Source organism: Odocoileus virginianus, chromosome 9 (assembly GCF_023699985.2).
Source record: "Odocoileus virginianus isolate 20LAN1187 ecotype Illinois chromosome 9, Ovbor_1.2, whole genome shotgun sequence".
Lineage (NCBI taxonomy): Eukaryota > Metazoa > Chordata > Mammalia > Artiodactyla > Cervidae > Odocoileus > Odocoileus virginianus.
The window spans coordinates 54,032,021-54,046,486 of record NC_069682.1 but is presented as its reverse complement, the minus strand read 5'-3'; the positions used below and the strand labels follow the sequence as shown (position 1 = coordinate 54,046,486).

Below are 14,466 nucleotides of genomic sequence, written 5' to 3'. Positions count from 1 at the left end.
TAATTGCATTCACTGCAGCACCAGAGCCACTTAAAGTCCCCTGAGGCGCCACCAGTGGGTGCCCTTCCGCTTCTCTGGGAAGGTCTGGTCGTGTCTACGCTGCAGAGAAGGGAGCGTTCAGACCAGAGATGGGGGGAGGACCCGGTGGGCAGAACCCAGGCATGCAGCCTCTCAGGCGAGTCTTTGGAGAATGATGGCCACATGCCCGAGACCCAGGCAGTGACTCGGCCGCGAGGGGCCCAGAGGGGCGGCCAAGGCCAGTGACCATGTGGTGGGGGCACAGCTGTGCTTAGCGTGAGCCATCCACCTCTCCAGAGAGGCTCCCCTGGTCCCAACGGCTTGTTTTCCTGGCTGACATAAGGTACCCTGGCAAGCAGGGTCCCCTCTGGTCAGGAGGCGCTGAGGGGTCCGAAGACATAGGACGGCTCTTCCATGGGGGGCCTGAGCTCAGAGATCATCTGTCTCTTGCTGATTAGAACTTGAGAGCCCAAGAAATGGCTCTAAATGGTCCTAAATGTTTCTCCTCTCTTCCCTCTCCTCAATCATCAATGATGGAGCTCACTTTAGCCAGTCTGCACCAAGCTCTCAGTTGAGAAGAGCCAGCATGTATCAAGCGCCCCCTCCCAACAATCTGGGGGACCAGACACCATGAGCACCCTCCAGCCTCCGGTAATCCAAGGCCACAGGGCAGAGCCACCCAGATGCAACCTGGGGTCCACTCTGACCCCCAGCCCTTACGTCCACACTACCCTAGCAGCAATCCCACTCTGGGAGTTGAGTTCAGCCTCACAGGAGATACGAGATACAGAGCAGGAAGATGGATATTACACCCAGACGACTGACCATAACTCCGAAGAAGCAAGTCACTCTCCACACAGAAGTGAGGCCCACTTGGTCGATGGCAGACCACCACTGCTTCACCACCAAAGACCACCCCCAGTACCTTGGGCCTAAAAGGATTTCAGGATCCTACACAAATGTTTAAGATCAACCCCTTAAAAAAAAAAATTGTTGGCTCCAAAGTATGACCCCACAAAACTTCAAATGTTGAATAAAATTATATGCAAAGTGTAATATGATTGCACCCAATTGCAGATCAACTCTTCTGAGGCTGTGGACAAATTTTATTGACAAGGCAATGCAAGCTTATTAGAATAGAACAGCTCGGATGTTAAGACTGTCTGAAAGAGTCCCCAGGACCTACAGGAGTGTTTTAATGACCCTGCCACGGACCGAGCAAAATGTCATCACAGTTTGGAACTTGTTCAGTTCCTGGCCAACTGTTTAGCTGAACTGGGGGCAACGAAGACAGAGGGCTTCCCTCCAAAGTTTTGGGGACAAGTGTCAGGCAGTTGACCCGCGTAACAATAAAGACAGGAGAGCAGAGCTCCCGGAAAACCCATGACTGTGAGTCACACCACTTGTTAAGTTAAAAGGGTGCCCAGGTCCCCCTGCCAACACACCTCATTAGCTAAATGAACTGACCCCACTGGGTGAGGCTATTTAATATCTGCCTATTGACTTTGGGGAACATCTGCCAAAAACAAGATCTCTGTTTTGACATAGTTGATGCCGAGCTGTATTTTTTTCCCCCGACTATTATTTGTCAAACAGATTGCTGAGCTGGGTCCAGCCATGTCCACCAAGCGTAAAGCCACATCATCATCACGGATCTTCCTTGCAAAGACAGCAGGAAATGTGGCCCATTGATGTAAAAGCTGAATCCAGTTCCAGTTCTTGGGATGTAAGTTGGAGAGGAGGGCAGCTGGGATGCAGTGCCATTTTCTAGCTCCTTAAAAATCAGAACTTCAGAACCAGAGTTCCTGGGAAAATGACTAAGTTCAGGTCTGAGACCAAAAAAAAAAAAAAAAAAAAAATCTGCAAAAGCACATAACAGAACCACAACTGTAGAGCTATGCTGCCACACAGACTGGCCCTGGAAACTGCATCAGGGCTTCAGAGAGACACATGTGGTTGTGGGTGCGAGGGTGGACAGCGTCACCCAGGAAGAACCATGGCCATTCCCACCCTGAGGTTTTGGAGCCAGGGAACAGTCCGAGGAGTCCTGGATTGTTTCCACCCATCTCCCAGGTGAAACAAGTTAGCTTGATGATGCTGGGCAGTCCCATCCATGTGCCTCAAATCTTCTTCTCCTTTTGTACCATATGCTGATCTTTTAAAATAATTCAAAAGAGAAGCAAGTGAAAGTCGTTCAGTCCTGTCCAACTCTTTGTGACCCCATGGATTATACAGTCCATGGAAGTCTCTAGGCCAGAACACTGGAGTGGGTAGCCTTTCCCTTCTCCGGGGGATAATTCAAGGCAACACTTAAAAATCAGGATTTAGATTAAAAAGCTGGGTACCCAGCTCTGGAAAGCTCTAGCTGCCTTTGGCTCACTTACTGCTGGAGCTGAGTAGCAGCAACTTCTTCAGGCAAGGGTTGGGGGCCGGGGGACACGTCAGTCTGCTCCAGTCCTCATCCCCTCCCTCGGTCTCCCACACCCGGCTCATCACTCACATGGCAGCTTTTGTGGGCTGTTGAGCCCAGAGTCCAGCACAGACACTGCCCTCTAGTAAGGATGCTGGAGCTCCCCCAGTTCCGGCAGGAAAGGAGAAAGCTAATACGGGGGAGGAGGGTGCTTGGACCTTTGGGGATGGGACAAAAGGAAGAAAAGAAGCTTCCAGTGCAAACTTTCTCCTTTATGAGCTCATCATCATCTTCTGCACTGGTCTGCTTTAAATCCAATGTCAACTCACCCCCTTTCACCAAGAGTAACCAGGTGCCCCTTGTGGACAACCAAACTTGGATGTCCCCTGGCCAGCCTAGCTTCTCACCCCAACCCTACCTCTGACTCAGGCAGCAGACCCCTCCAGGACGGCTCAGAAAAACTTCTGGAACATTGCGAGCTCAGGGAGCATCTTGTTCCATGAATTTAACAAGCTGGAATTCACAGGTGGCACTGCCCACCACCCGGCGACAATTGCCCGCACTGGTTCTGTACCATAACAACACTCTCGTTGTGTCCATTACCCCTATTATGTGGATGCATTAGATGGTGTCCGGATGGGAGAGGAGGTAATTGGTCCACATCACCCCAAGCAGCGTTACTGGGTATAATGAACAAATAGCTCGAAATTAAAGGCTGGCGTGGGAGTCTGTTTGGTCCATAATGGGTTAGGAAATGAACACAAAGTCACCCACTTCTATCAGTATTCTCCCCCATGTCATTTGCAAACAGGACAGATCATTTCGTGTCTGATTCAGATTAATTGCCATGTTTCCCTGAATTTCTGCTCACCCACGGCCACTGGTCACCATGGACCTGAACTTGGGAAAGTTACTCCGAGTCAGTGTCAACAGGCAAACGTTCCTACACTTTGCCCTTCTTCTTGGTGCCGAACCTGGCCTTGACTCTCTGGAAAGCCCTGTTCACCACAGGGTCCAGCGGGTCCTTAGTCCCCATCTTCACCAGCCAGTAGAAGAGGAACATCCGTCGCTCGCTCTGGGTGCGATTCAGGCGGCGGGCAAGGGACATGGGCGTCTCCCCCTTGGCGTCTTTGTCGTTGATGGAGGCCCCATAGTTGAGCAGGAGGCTGATACAGTCCAGCCGGCTCATGGCTGCAGCCACATGCAGGGGCGTCCTGCCCACGGGGGATCTTCCCTGACAGTTGGCACCTGGGAAATAAAAGAGTGGGCTCAGGGAGGGCCACCCCGCTGGGCTGGCCAGAGCCCACCTTCAGAAATCTGTTCAAGAAGAGACTCACGGGGAGGAGCCAAGGTTTGGCAAGGAATGCTTGGGAGAATGCATAACTGCTCCCCACCCTGGTACCCAGTGCCACGGAGGGGTCACACCTATCCCCCCCCCACCCAGCATCCAGCCCTGCTTCACCTCCAGGCTCCTCTGGTGGCAGACAAAGACCTTTCTACAATCTTCACTCAAATCCTTGGGGCGATATTCTAGGTCTTCACTGCTCTGTCCTACCCACCTCCCCTTGTGACTCCAGCATTACTCATCCCCCAACTCAGTGATCTTCCTCCCCCACCACTCCATGCTTCACTTACACCAGCCTTCTAGCCTTATCCTTTCAACACGCCTGCTCCCTAACCTTGCCCCAGGATCTTCGCACATGCTGTTTCCTTTGCTAAAAACACTCTCATCCTTCCCCCCCGCCCCCCCGCCCTTGGGATAACCCTGTGTTTCTTGAGGTTTCATTCACTTCCTCAGGAAAACGCTCCTTAGTCCTCCTCCCCAAGAATCCCCCTGTGCACAGTTTAGTTGTGTCTGACTCTTTGTGACCCCACAGACCGCAGCCCGCCAGGTTCCACTGCCCATGGGATTCTCCAGGCAAGAATACTGGAGTGGGTTGCCACGCCCTCCTCCAGGGGATCTTCCCAACCCAACTATCGAACCCATGTCTCTTACATCTACCTGTGTTGGCAGGAGGGTTCTTTATCACTGAGACACCTGGGGAGCCCCTGCGTTTGTTCAATAGATGTTCTGCGTCTCCAGAACATTCCGCGCACGACTGACCATGGAATTAATTATTTGTAATAATTTGCTGACTTCCCTTCATAAATTCCACATGGGCAGAAAACACTCTTGTTTTGATCATTGCTGTTTTCATCCCCAGCACGTAGCCTGGGTGATGCCTGGAGAAGACAGGCCCCTGGAAGATGTCAGAGGCCAGGCAGCATGACTCATGGATGGACTTCACTTGGATTGAATCCCTCACCGCCTCCTGCAGATGGGTGGGCTAATGACAGGTGTCCAATATGGACTTGTTGAATTGAATCAAATTCTGGGTAACAAATACCATGACAGAGAGAACAAGGCAATTCAATTACACGCAGCTGACATTTCAGTAGCCAGTTTTTATGAGCTATGACTGGTCAGTGAGGTAAAGTTTTAAATGGGTTCTCACAACACCCTGCCTTGGCCCCAGCACCTCTTTACAGCTACTGTCTGCAAAGGACAGAAAACTTTGCCAAGCCGGCTGTAATTTTTTAACTGGTGCTTTCAAATACATCACAGTTCCATCAGAGTGAAAATGACTTTTTATGAGCTTAAAGGACTGCTGGGCTGTGAAAAGCCCATATTTCACCCTACAACAGGAGAAGTGCAGAGAGGGGGGAGGACCATCACAGAAACCCCTACCCATCACACACACACGGCCTGTCATCCTGCCCAAGCATCAGAGATGTCTTCCCAGCTTGGTTGGTGAAAGTGGGGGAACTAGCACAGACAGCCTGGGATCAAGGCCAAAGGCTGAGAAGAGGGGGTCTAATCTGGAGCCAAGTTGATGTGGGAGATCCTCAGATGAAGCCCCCTCCTGAGCCCCAAGTAGTGTGTGCATGCTCAGTCATGTCTGACTCTTTGCAACCCCATGGACTGTAGTCCACCAGGCTCCTCTGTCCATGGGATTCTCCAGACAAGAATACTGGAGTGGGTTGCCATTCCCTTCTCCAGGGGATCTTCCTGACCCAGGGATCAAACAGGCACCTCCTGCATTGGCAGGCAGGTTCTTTTATCACTGAGCCACCTGGGAAACCATTGATCAAATACTATGTTCTTTTTCTGGAGGAAGCTGGTGGCCTGGGATGTCTGACACAGTTTTCTCATGTTTTTGAATGGTCTGCACCTCAATCCCAGGCCTCTTTTCCCCAAAACACTCTACATCCAGGAAAGAAGCTCAGGCAAAGCCCTTTAACTGGGAGACAAGCCAGGCTAAGGCTTCTGTGTCTGTGGACCGAGAAAGTAATTGCCCTTTGGTGGAGGAGAGATGAAAACAAGGGTATGGGACAAATAATTCAAAGGCTTAGAGAAAGGAGACTGGCCAGCTTGCCAGCTACTAAGGGAGGGATGTCAGCATGGGGCTAGACTCCTTGGGCAGAAAGAGGACCCCAGGCGGGGAAGAAATAACAGGATGGGTTGGGAATATCCCCAGCAGGGTCTGGTTGGACACTATGAACCAGGAAGCCCTGTGACTTGGTGTCCTGAAAAATTCTGTCTTCCTGAGCCCTGACCAAGAGAGGCAACACAGCCTCTGGTTAGCATGTCCTCAGACCCCTCAGACAGTGACGAATGGGGGCCTTAATTGGTGGTTGACAAACTTAGGTCCAGGAAACCACTACTGAGTGAACCAGGAGAGCAAGCCACTCTGTCCCCCTTGCCCACAAAAGACCCCTACTCTTGAACATACTCAATGGACGTGAAGAAGAAGCTAATCTGCTCAGTCGTGTCCGATTCTTCATGACCCCATAGGCTGTTGCCTACCAGGCTCCTCTGTCCATGGGATTTTCCAGGCAAGAATAGTGGAGTGGGTTGCCATTTCCTTCTCCAGGGGATCTTCCCAACTCAGGGATTGAACCCAGGTCTCCTGCATTGCAGGCAGACACTTTACCATCTGAGCCACCATGAAAGCCCCTCAATGGACATGAGTTTGAGCTGGCTCTGGGAGATAGTGAAGGACAGGGAAGCCTGGCGTGCTGCAGTCCATGAGGCTGCAGTCAGACATGACTTAGTGACTGAACACCAACCACGTGAACATACCCAGCCGCCATGAGATTTACCATGTTCTAGAAGGTATTGCACAGCCTCCGAGTGACCCCTGTGTGAGGCAACATACAAGGCCACGAATGCTCTCTGGGAAATCCACTTCTTCCACTGCCTGTCGTCAAAACGCCCCGAGTTTGCAGTTTGGTAGAAAGTGTCTTCGGCAACGCCGAGGCAAGCCAGCTGGACGAGACACACAGTTACACGCGTGAGTTGCAGTGACTTCAGGAGCATAGAGGCACCTGGCTGGTGGGTCCCAGGACACCCTGATGGGGAAGTCAGCTAGGAAGCCACGTGCAGGAGGGGGATGGGACAGGCTGGGTGGGTGGGGTGGGGGGACAGCAGCCCCTAGGGGAGGGAGAAGCTGGAAAGCAGCCACGGGTAGCTCTCTCTGCACGTCCAGGAAACACAAATTTACCACCAGACAGGCTTGGGAGGCAGGAAATTCTTCCTGTCCATGTTTTGAAGAGAGAAAAATAGCTTTTCTGGGTGTCCAGAGGAAGGGGGCTGCAGCCCTGAAGGAAGACCCCCACCGACACCAAACTCCCCCCACCTCCAAGGGAGCACGCACTCCTAGGGAGAGTTGACGAACCCTGGCCTTCCGGTCTATTCTTAGGCCCATTGTCTCCGTTAACATTCAGGACACTCTGAACTCTGCTCTCAGGTGAATAACAGCCCTGGGACAGAATCTTCTCCTGGAGAATTAAAGCTTTGAGACCCGGAGGAAGGCTATGGCTCCAACAGAGAGGAACCCAGTTCCTGATGCAGGGGGGGGTGATGACAGTTCTGACCCAAGACAAGGTGGGGGGACTCACCCCACATTCAGAGCAAGAGAGAACCCAGAACGGACACAGCCTGAGAGGAATCCAGGGAAGGCAAAAGAGGGGGAGAAATGCAGAGAAGGAACCAAAGAGTTGTGCAAACATTGACAGGGGTGGGGGGGCTGGGCTCTAAGGCTCTTGCTCCAGGGCAGCAGGGTTGCTGGGTCCTGGCCCTGCCTTCCTAGAGCCCACCGCCGCTCCCCAGAACCCCATCCCAACCACCCCCCCATCTGCATCCCAGCCAGAAGTGAACTGTCTCCTCCACAAATTCTTAACTTCTCCCCCGAATTTATTTTCCACAAAGAACTTGCACTCGCCCCCTGTGTCTGAATGATTCACCTTCACTGTTGGGTAGACACTTCCTCCTCCTGTCTCACTCCCCGAACCCCACCCGCCCTGACCCCCGCCCCACACCAGAGCCCTGTTCAACACCTGGCCAAGGGTCAGGGCGCCTTCTGTGTTTCCAAGCCTCTCCCTGTCAGGTGGGGGCAGACTCCCAGGACTTTTTTTTTTGCAGCGTCGAATTCTCTGGACCACGCAGTTCCAACTTATCTGGCGTTCTCCGCGGTTAAATTAAGTTTTCAACTTTACCAAATATACTTGTGGCGGTAGTGGTAAAGAATTCTCCTGCAATGCAGGAGACCCAGGTTCAATCCCTGGGTCGGGAAGCTCCCCTGGAGAAAAGAAGGGCAACCCACTCCAGTGGTCTTGCCTGGAGAATCCCATGGACAGAGGAGCCTGGTGGGCTACAGTCCATGGGGTGGCAAAGAGTCAGACACAACTGAAGAGACTTAGAATGCTCGCAAATATACACGTGAATAGAAAAAGGGCTGCCCTGGTTCCTTTCGGGGTGGAGTGACTGGGTTACAAACCACAAGTCCGTGGACAAGGCGAAACCGCAAAGCCAAACAACAAATGGAAACACTCAATTTGATCATGATGACAAGTCGTTGTTATTGTTCTCTCTACTCTGCAACTTTCAACAAATATTCACAACAAAGAACAAGCAACTTTCCCCTACACACACACACGCACATAACCTACAGTTGCTTTATGAAGTATAATATCCATTTAAAGAAGCATGAAAACACCTTACTGGAATCCCCTTCCACAGCCGCCAAAACCAGCTCCGTCCATCCATCATAGTGCCAGATACATAATGAAATAATTCCACCAGGAATAACGTCGTGGAACTTCAGCGTAGCATCATCCATCAAAATTCCTATGGGGAATAATTTTTATCTTTAAAAAGAAAAATCAGGCATTAAAAATAAATTGTTACACTGGTTTAGTTAAGAGATTATCTTATTTGTGATATTTGGGTATCACAAAAATACTTTGAGACACTTGAGCACGAGTCTCATTTGATAAAACCACGTATGTCTGTTTGTGGTAGCTGATATTTTTTATAAAATAAATTTGGCTTAACTCAAAGAGAAGCCAAACCTTCCCTCCCACCAAAAAAAAGCAATAAATCATAAAATTCTATAATTATAACTTGCATGCATGCATGCTAAGTCGCTTCAGTAATGTCCAACTTTTTGCCACCCTATGAACTGTAGCCTGCCAGGCTCTCTGTCCATGGGATTCTCCAGGCAAGAATGCTGGAGTGGGTTGCCATGCCCTTCTGCAAGGGGATCTTCACAACCCAGGGATCAAACCACACCTCTTATGTCTCTTGCATTGACAGGCAGGTTCTTTACCACTAGTGCCACCTGGGAAGCCCAATTATAACTTGACCCATCACACACACACACAAAATACGTGAAGTGAACAAAAGTCATTTCAGGAGGCCAACTCTAAGTAGAACTACTTAAAGTAATGTACTTAAAGTACATTACAGACAGGGCACAATGTGGTTATACAGGTTATATACCTTTAAACTAAAATACTGATTCTTGTTAATGTTGTCATCAGTTAGCTTAAAGAGGTAATAATGAGAAAAAATTGTTGGATCTTTCAAATTATAGCCTATGGCAGCATTTCTCAACCTCTGCACTCGTGACCCTTGCAGCCAAATGACTATCTGCTGTGGGGTCTTCCTGGACATTGTAGGGTTTCTGGCCAGTATTCCTGGTCTCTACCCGCAAGGTGGGGGCAGACCGCTCAGCTAGGTGTGACCACTGAAATGTCTCTAGACATTGCCAGATGGCCTCCAGGGGGACAAAATTGCCCCCGTGGAGACCATATGGTAATATGAGCATTTCCATGTCGACCCCCACCATAATTTGGACTTGGTATGGAAGAACATCCTGTCTATGTGTCATCATCCAAAACTGCCCCTTACTCATACCCTTGGGGGAAGACAGTCAGAATTAGTAGAAGAGGACTATAGAACATTTCAAGAAAATGAAGTTGATTTCATTTTACCTTTGGAAATGCACACACACACACATCTTCCTATCTGGCCACCTGTAACCTGGCTGAAGGATTAATCTGCTTTTTCCAATAAGCAGAACTTAGAATGGAATGTCTCAACTCTGCCCAGGTTGGATTATCATTTATTACGAGTAGAATTTGTGAGCATTTTTGGTTTCATGATTGAGTGATTACTAAGTGCCAGGACTCAGCACCCACATTCTTTAATCCTCACGACAAGCCAGGTTTGGCTGATCCATTTGCCGCAGAAGCAGAGGGAGGCTCACGTGGCCAGTGAACGGCAACACCAGGACTCCAACCAGCCCTGCCTCTCCTGGATGCCCTGCGCCCCCCACTCTAGACTTTGTTGGCACTCTTTGGTTCCCGGCAACTCCAGCTGGTGGATGGAAATGTGGAATAGCGATTAGCAAATCTGTTAATTAGGGTCTTATTTGTGGTTCTCATACTGAGGAAACTCAGTAATTAGTCTAAGTAAGACAACTCAACGACTTCCTAACAACTTTGAAAAAACTGGAGCAAGGCTGTGTTTCTCCGAGAAAGACAAGAGCACAATTCACACAAGCTAAACAGCTCATAGAGGAAATCAGAGCACATTCTCCTTTTACAGGCAGGCAGCAACTGCCTTCAGCTCAGACAAATACTAATTATCACCTGCTAAATAAATTATTAGAGTTGACAACAGACGTAGGAAGGCGACCCGCCTGCAGGAGAACGCTCACCCCCTTTTAGAGTTAAGTCTTTCAGGGTTTTCACACACATTATCTCATTTGATCCTCCCTGGCAACCTTTGAGGTGGGTAAAGAGGCGTCAGGCTGATAGTTGGCAGAAGCCCAAATTTCTTCCATCACCGTGGTATACCTTCTCTCTTGTTTGCCGTCAACAGTAAGGATGGCAACCGCGAGAGAGGTCAAGCTTCTAACAGTTGCTAAGTGCTTGCTGACTAACAGGATTGTGACATCAGTGTTAAGCCACTTCGTCTCTTTCTTTCCCTCTTAGCTTTCCTGAATGTATCACTCGGCATAGTTCATGGGTGAAAATAAATTAACAGGAGGGATGTCAGACATCTGCAGTTCAGGACACATAATTCTCGAATTACTTGCTTTGGAACTCTTACTAAGTACTTCCATAGCTCAGTTCAGTTTTAACACATTAAATCCAGGTAACTTTCTTTCCACATAAAACCTCAAGAATGCTCTTAAGCATCTTTCAAATACTGCTCTAGCAAAGCAAATACATCATGAAAAATGCTTAACCGATATCCAAGAGGGCAAAGGAAAGGACTTTGGTCTTCAGTATGCATTCTGAGTTTCTGGAGTCGTTTCTGCCTAAAGAAGGAAACAGCGCTGAGGATTCCAGAGCTAATGGGGCTGTGGTTTAGAAATCAGGAAGCTGAGCCCCAGAAGGCCAATGTCTGGGAGCCTGGAGCTCGGGGAGACAGCCTGCTTCAAGTCTTCATCTCTGTTGCTTCACGGCCCCTGCAGTATAACTGCAGTCTCTCTGCGCCACTGGCTATTCACTTTCTCTGTGCAGCAGCCCAGAGAGTTTTTTTCTACCTTTGTTTTCTTGTTTTTGCATTGATTTCAAGCAGGTGGGGAGATGGTGGAGGTTGGGGGGCTTTGATCCTGCTCTCATGTTCTAAATATCATAGGGATGGGATGGGGACAGCCAGACCCACGAGCAGAGGGAAGGAGACCCTAGGGGGAGAAAATGTGCTCTGGGCCCTTGCTCTCCACTGGATTTCTCCTATGTGGGGTTTATCTGAACAGGAGACCTTGGGGTCCTGAGTCAGTCACAGTGAGCTTTGGGTGCTGGGTTCTGATTCCGGTTGGGCTAACTTTGAGCTCCTGACCTGGACAAGCAGGCAGCTTGAGATTCGAGGTCCTGATACGGACTGGGTCAGTGCCAGTATTTGAGGTTCAAATGTGGACAGGGTTTGTTTTGAGATTTGGGGTTCTGATGGAGGCAAGGTTTGCGCTCTGCCTGGGGGTCCTGCTGTGGGAAGGGTCTGTTCTGGGATGTGGAGTCCTTCTGTGGGAAGGATTTGTTTTGGCATTTGGAGGTCCTGGATAGCATAGGGGTGAGGAATCGGACAGGTCTGCCCTGGGATTCAGGTGTCTCAGTGGCGACAGGTTCTGCTATGAGATTCAGAGTCCTGATATAGGCAGGGTTTGGTCTTGAACTTGGAGTTTAGATGTGACTAAGGCTGATGTGGGATTTGGGTTTCAAATACAAGCAGAGTTTGTTTTGAGTCTGGGGGGGTCCTTATGTGGACAAGGCTTGTTTTGAGCTTTGTCTTCCTTACACACATATGGCTGGCTTAAACCTTGGAGTGCAAACATGATTTTCATGGAGGTTTGGGGTTCAGATATGGGTACACTGGACTTGAGGTTTGGGGTCCTGTTGTGGGTGGAATCTGTCTCATGCCTCAGAGCTCTTCTGAAGACTCTTGGCCTGGGCTTCTGGTGTAGTCACAGTGAGCTGTCGATGTGGGCAGAGTTCATTTGGGGGTCTGACATCTTTATGTAGACAGAGATGGCTGACGGAGTGGGGTTCAGATGCTTGATTGGTTAGGCGGAGATGAGGGACTCAGAATTGAGCCCATCTGCTCTGGGATTCAGGTTTCTGTTGTGAGCAGGGGTCCCTTGGGGATTGTATTTGAGGTTCAAACATGAGTATGGTTTCTGGAGAGATATGGGTTCTGAGGCGCACACTTTGTTTAAGGCTCTAGTGTTCTTGAGTTGCTGGAGGATTCAGGGTTCTCATGGTCACTTGGCTAGTCTGGGGATTAGGGGGTTCATTCTTGGGCAGGTTGGTTCTTGGCTTGAGGGCCCTGAAGTGAGCAGGGCTTGTTCCAAGCTCTAGTGTCCTTGTGTGGACACCTTTGCCAAAGAATCCGGGGTTCTGAAGTAGCCACGTTAACCCTGGAGATTTGGGGTAAGTTTTGGGCAAGCTTGTTCTGGGCTTGGGGTCCTTGCATGGATATAACTGGATGGCGGATTGGGGGTCCTGGTGGCCCACAGCGCAGCACAGAGACTAGAAGCTTGCCTCCATTTGGGGGCCTGACATAAGCAGGTTTGTGGGGTCCTGCTGAGGACAAATGTTTCAGGCTTGAGGTCTTGTGTGGCCCTGCCGGCTTTGGGACTCGGGTCCCTGATGAAGACATGGGAGTCTGAGGGTCCTAGAGGGGTGGACAGCATCTGGTTTGGGATTGAGGGCTCTGACTGGGACCGGGTTGACTCAGGTTGGCAGGATGGACTAGACAGCTGGCTTTGAGATTGGAGGATTTGCTACTGATTAGGGTCTTGCTATGGACAGAGTCTGCCTGGAGATCTGAGGCCTAACATGAACCCGGCTTTTCTGGAATTGGGAAGTCCCTAGGTGGCCAGGATTGGCTTTTCCACCTGGGGTTTCATGGTGTGGGATTTGTTTTGACCCGTCTGGGGGTCCTCATCTGGGCCGGCTTCCCTTCCCCCACTGTAGGTTCAGAGGGGACTTGGCACCCGGGGTGGAGAGGAGTACACGTGGCCAGGAAAGGGGTCAGGCAAGGGCAACCTTGGTCCAGGTACTGCAGCCGCTGCAGGTTGAAGGGGATGCCGGCTGTTAGGTCCAGCTCCTCTTTGAGCTCCCGCACCGTCATGTTGCTGCGGCAGTTTGTCACTCGGAACATCTCCCCGGAATCTTCCAGCAGCACCCGCATGGCGAAGACATCCGGAACCACGTCAGTCGCGTGGTTCACGGCCTGCGGGTCCCCGATGGGGCTCCGGCCGCGGGTGCCGGCCCAGAGCTGCCGGGAGCGGGGCCGCGGGCCGGCCGAGTCCGCCCTCGGCGTGGGCGGCCAGGCCGCAGCTCGGTTGGGGCGAATGGTGCCCCCCGGCGGCGTCGCTGCCTCCGCCGCCCTCCTCCGCATAGCCCACCGCCGGGCCCCAGCCGCTCGGCCCCGTCTTGCGCACGTCATCCCCGCTCCACGAAGTGGTCGCGCGTCACTGCCGCCCCCGCCCCTCCCCCGGACAGCTGAGCCCCGCTCCCCGCGGTGGGCCGACGGGCAGCAGTTAACCAAAGCGGGCTTCCCATAGACCCGGTGCAGCTTCTTGAATAAGGGGAATGGCCACGCGCGCTTCTAAAACAGTGGGGAGATTTACTGAGATCAATACAGGGGCATCACCACGAGGCGTGCGCCCCGGCGCCATACCCCCAGCTCCCCTTCCTAGCTGAACTTCAGGTCCTTTAAGCGGGAAAGCCGTGGCCTCTTCTTGTCTGTTTAAAATACAGTCATTGCACAATTCGGGGCCAACTACCTGTAGGAATTATGCCTGAATAACGCTCTAAATCATCTTTGCATGCATCCTCTATGGAGAGTTGTAAAGTGCAGTCTTTAGTCATGCTTTAAAATCGTATTTCGAGCATGAATGAAAAAGGCAACATTGCAGAAATATGACTCCTTTCAAGCAGATCTGGACCCAACCTGACAGGGGGGGGGGGGGGGGGGGGAGGGGGGCGGATAAAAGATACTGGGCCACCCCGGAAGTGGGAGATGGACCCTCCCGAAAATTTGCAAATCTGCACTGAAATCCATCAGTGCTGAAAACGCTCTGGGATTCTTGGAGTGAGAAAGTGCCAAAGAAAACACTATGAGGACAGTGAAGGACGTGTCCACTTAGGGACGGTCTGAGACAGTTCTGTTGCTGAGATGCCTTTCAAGGCAGCCCTATTGG

General features: G+C 51.0%; 1 protein-coding gene across 1 annotated transcript; it reads right to left on the bottom strand.

Moving 5' to 3' along the window:
* Window positions 1-3,136: 3,136 nt before the first annotated feature.
* On the bottom strand, window positions 3,137-13,709 carry ANKRD60 (ankyrin repeat domain 60). The gene is made up of 4 exons (XM_020905144.2): window positions 13,307-13,709; window positions 8,467-8,597; window positions 6,572-6,737; window positions 3,137-3,676 (listed from the first exon to the last, which is right to left on the bottom strand). Exons 1-4 carry the CDS (start codon window positions 13,707-13,709, stop codon window positions 3,372-3,374), a joined length of 1,005 nt encoding a protein of 334 aa, XP_020760803.2. The 3' UTR covers window positions 3,137-3,371.
* Window positions 13,710-14,466: the final 757 nt, after the last annotated feature.